Source organism: Silene latifolia, unplaced genomic scaffold (genome assembly GCF_048544455.1).
Source record: "Silene latifolia isolate original U9 population unplaced genomic scaffold, ASM4854445v1 scaffold_629, whole genome shotgun sequence".
NCBI lineage: Eukaryota > Viridiplantae > Streptophyta > Magnoliopsida > Caryophyllales > Caryophyllaceae > Silene > Silene latifolia.
The window spans coordinates 17,759-22,545 of NW_027413538.1; the positions used below are offsets into that span (position 1 = coordinate 17,759).

A 4,787-nucleotide genomic window follows, 5' to 3' on the forward strand; every position below is an offset into this window, starting at 1 on the left:
TACAACAAAGTAGAAGAACAAAGGAGGCAATAATCTTCTCTAGAGAATTAGGGTTTTGAGAGTATATGAAGATGGGGTTTTTTAGAGAGATATTGGGTAAGTTTAGAGAATGGTGTGAATAATGTTTGAGAAGGGTTTTGTGTGGGAAATCTGAAGGAATAAGGTCCGAAAGCGACATCTCACCAACAACTTCTCGTATAAGATCCACTCGATCGGCACTCGGTCGAGTGGTCGTCCAGTCAATCGAGTGGGAGCTCCACTCGGTTGAGTGGATGGTCACTCGATCGAGTGACTATCTTTACAGACTTCCAGATTACTGCCCAGTGGTACTTGGTCCTACACTCGGTCGAGTGGGGTTCCACTCGGCCGAGTGATCGTCTACTCGGTCGGTTTTTAGTCTATATAAATGCGGGGTATTAAAATATCCCCCCCTTAAAAGGAGCTTCGTCCCCGAAGTTCACACCCGACACTGTGAAAGTCAAAATTCTATATCCCATGAATTCTCAAGGTGGAAAGCGGTGGGTCGGGCATCGTGAAACTAACGTGCTATGACTAACAAAACTATTAAGCTAATAAGTAAAAGAAGCGCGAAAGTGGTAAACGACCCCCTTAAGTTTGTTTTGATGTGAGTTTTACCCCCTTAACTTTATTTTGGAGTAAATAACCCCCTTAACTTTCCTCTTATGTGAAATCAAGCCCTTTTTGTTTTTCCGGTCAAAACCTCACTAGATTGTATGTTTCTCACCAATTCCGATGACCTCCAATAATGGTACCTACTTTCTCTCCCTTGATCGATCGCTCGCGAGATGTTACCTTATTTGAAGAAGTCATGGATGGTTTAATGTAACTAAATATTAAAGAATGAAGATTGACGGAGATGAGGCCGGTTAGCTATATTCTCACTATAATCATGCTTAGATATCCCTATTACGAAAGCACTCTAAGCACCATTGTAAAAATAAAATATACAAAGGACAAACAGTAACTTCCAACGCCATACCCATTATTTTTTGGAGAGAGATGAATGGTTAATGCCTGAGTAATTAACTTGATGGAGTTAACTTGCATACTTATGGTGAGGGGTGACAATGTAATTAGGATGTACCAATTACCAAATGGTACCATGTAATTAGAAAACAACCGTGCTTTCCATCAACATTCCATTCCTTTCCATTATTTTAATCCCACCAAAAAAATTGATCGGTGAGAAATAATGATGAGAAATTGACAATCCGGTGAGATTTTGACCGGAAAAATTAAAAGGGGTTTGATTTCACATTAGAGCGAAGTAAAGGGGGTTATTTACTCCAAAGTAAACTTAAGGGGATAAAACTCACATCAAAGCAAACTTAAGGGGGTCATTTACTACTTTCGCCATAAAAGAAGTAAGAAACTCGTGCTACTTGTACTTGCGTAATGTGCCCTACCCCTCTAAAAACATGGTTACGACTTCGTAACTGACTCATACCTGGTTGAAAAGGTGAGGATATCGTTCTTTCATGTTTTCGTCGGCCTCCCAAGTTCCCTCTTCAACAATATGGTTGGACCATAACACTTTCACCCAGATTGTCTCTCCATGTCTTGTTTTCCTAACCTTCTGGTCTAGGATTTCCTTGGGCCTTTCCACATACGTTAGGTCATCATCAAGTTTGATCATCTCTGCCTCGAGCACATGAGAGGGGTCACTTATGTATTTAATCAATTGAGACATGTGAAAGACATTGTGAACACGGTCCAAGGCCGGTGGAAGTGCTAAACGGTAGGCCACTTCCCCGACTCTATCCAATATTTCGCAGGGGCCAATGAACTTTTGGCTCAACTTGCCTCTCTTTCCAAATCTCATGACTCCTCTCATGGGTGAAAATTTGAGTAGTACCTTATCTCCTACCGCAAATTCAATGTCACTTATCCTCAAGTCGGCGTAACTCTTTTACCTATCTTGTGCCGCTCTCATCTTTTCACGGAGTACATGGACTTGATCAATCATGTCTTGAATCTTTTGGGGTCCCAATAGCACGGCTTCGGTGCTATCATCCCGATATATCGGGCTTCGGCATTTTCTTCCATATAGAGCTTCAAATGGTGCCATGCCAAAGCTAGCATGATAGCTATTTTTGTAGAAGAACTCAATCAAATGTAGTGTTTCTTCCCAAGAGCCTCCAAATTCCAAGACACAAGCTCTCAACATATCTTACAATGTTTGGATGGCCCTCTCCATTTGTCCATCCGTTGCCAGGTGAAACGCCTTACTCATCTTCTGTTGGGTGCCCAAGGAGCTTTGATGTTCTTGCCAAAATCTTGAAATAAACCGTGAGTCTCAGTCTGATACAATGTCCTTTGGAAACCCATGAAGCTTGACCACATATTTGCAATAAGCATTAGCTAATTCTACCTTACTCCAAGTGTCCTTCATTACGATGAAATGAGCCGACTTGGTCAATCTATCCACAATGACCCAAATCATGTTGTTCCCTTTTTGGGTTCTTGGTAGTCCAACTATGAAGTCCATCGATATCGACTCCCACTTCCATTCCGGCACATCTAAGGGTTGTACTTTTCCTTGAGGTCTCTTGTGTTTTCCTTTCACTCTTTGGCAAGTCAAGCACCTTGCCACGAACTCCGCCACTTCCTTCTTCATGTTTGACCACCAAAAGGTCTTTTAAAGGTCCTTGTATAACTTATCGCCACCCGGATGCACCAAATAAGGTGTGTTGTGGGCTTCGTTCATAATCTTCTTCTTACGTTCATCATCATTCGGTATAGACCTGACGAGAGTGTCATTGGGGCTCTCAATCAAACACATTTATATTCTCAACAAACAACTAGTTAGTGGTTAAGTCGAGGTCGATCCATGGGACAGCGTACTTTGGGTTCTAAGTCTATCTATCTCAATTTATGCTAGTGTCACAATTGATTTGGGTTTGTAGTTGTATTCTAGACTAATGCAAGCAATAAAGTAAAACAAGCTATAAAAGAAGAGATGTAAACAAATGACTAAAAGTGATAGGATATCATAGGTTCACAGGGGATTTATGGGAGTTGATCATACAAACATGTTTTCAATTTATAAGCAAGCACTTATTGTTGTGATGGGATCGAGTTAGTGTATATCTTACAATACCTAAGAAGGTTTGGGTCCCGGAGCCGAATCGATTAGATTGTACAACACCTACAAGTCGACTTAATCCTTCCTATTCAACTATATGCATGGTCTAATGAGACTCGAGTTGGTTTAAGTCTTACAAGTCTCATTGAAAAGATAAGTGATGGGTAAAAAATGCAAGGATTCATAGGTTCGCATTTCATCAAACATAACATGTGCATAAGTTGAAATCACAACAAGCAAGCAAATTAATTATGAAAACATATTAGATTAAGCATGAATCATTCCCCATGTTTGTTTCCCCTAATTACCCATTAACCCTAACTAAGGAAATTACTCACTCATTATCAAATTCAACATGCTAATAAGGTTGTCAATCATACTAACAAAGCAAAACATGATGAATAAATGATATAATTAACAATAATTAAACAAGGGTAAAAGAGAATTATACCTATGAAGATGATTCCAAATAATTAAAAAAAAAGAATAAAAGAAGAGAACTTGATTGATTGATGAAGAGTTGTCAATTCTCCAATAATAACACAATAATCTTCAATTACCCAATAATAATAAACTTGAACAATGATTAAAGAAATATTAATATGTAATTTTGTGGAATAATTGAGATTAATCTATTCTAATCTACTCCTAATGAAAGCTTAATCTTATATAAGGAAAGTTGGTTTAATCTAAGGGAACTTTCTACTATGGGAGCTTGGTTTATTGATTATTACAAATGGAGTATATATAGTAGTACATCATTAGGTTAAGCAAGGGTAGATTAGTAAATAGCATTGCTAAGTGTTGAGTAGGGAAATGCAAGTCTCGAAGGGAGATGCGCATATCACGTTGCTAGTCCCGCCACAATATGCTCGTCCCGCGCGTCTGGAGTCTTGGCACGGAGGTCCTGTCTCGTGATCCGAGCGGATCGTGGAGGAGACGCTCGGATTGTCTGGCTGTAAGACGGGCGTCCTGGTTTTGGGACGCTCGGATAGTGGTAAAGGAAGATGCTCGTCTTGGAGGGGAGACGCTCGTCTTGGAGGGGAGACGCTCGTCTTGGCGGACAACTTGTCTAATTGAGCTCGGATGGTAAAACAGACGTCATTTCCTCATCCAGATTCCTATTAGAGTGATTCAAAAGCCTAGACCACTTGATTTTTCGACGCCGTTTCATCTAGCATACTTTCAGAGCCAAAGCAGCAATCTTGGTTTGGTTCCGATCAATTTCTTCTTGTAATGGCTTCCTTCTCGTCATCCTTGCTTTTAAGCCTATATAGAAATTTTAAATTTTCAAATTTTTATGGGTTTTGTTTTTATGAAATTGAAAAACATATTTTTGGGATTTTTCGAAAATTTTCAATTTTTATGTGTTTTTGGAATATAAATTCCCATCCCCCACTTTATTTTGGACATTGTCCTCAATGTACATGTAGGACTAGGAATGAAAAGGAAATACATGTTTTTGGATTTTTAAAGTTTTATGGAAATTAAAGTACAAATGCAAATGCAATGATATGAATGAATGCATGCTCTAACTAAATGCAATTTTATATGACATATATAACAAATGAATGCAATCTAAACTATACTAAATGATGCATGTTTTCTATTTAAACTATGGTCACCTATGATCAAACCTCCCCAAACCGATTTAAGCACTATTTCTAGTGTAGAAATGAAT

General features: G+C 39.0%; 1 protein-coding gene across 1 annotated transcript; it reads right to left on the bottom strand.

Annotated features, from left to right (window-relative positions):
* Window positions 1-1,468: 1,468 nt before the first annotated feature.
* Window positions 1,469-2,188, bottom strand: LOC141639936 (uncharacterized; the record flags this gene model as incomplete). The annotated part of the gene is made up of 2 exons (XM_074448905.1): window positions 1,935-2,188; window positions 1,469-1,778 (listed from the first exon to the last, which is right to left on the bottom strand). Coding segments are annotated over exons 1-2 (564 nt in total), but the record flags the coding sequence as incomplete, so codon positions are not given.
* Between the last annotated feature and the right edge of the window lie 2,599 nt (window positions 2,189-4,787).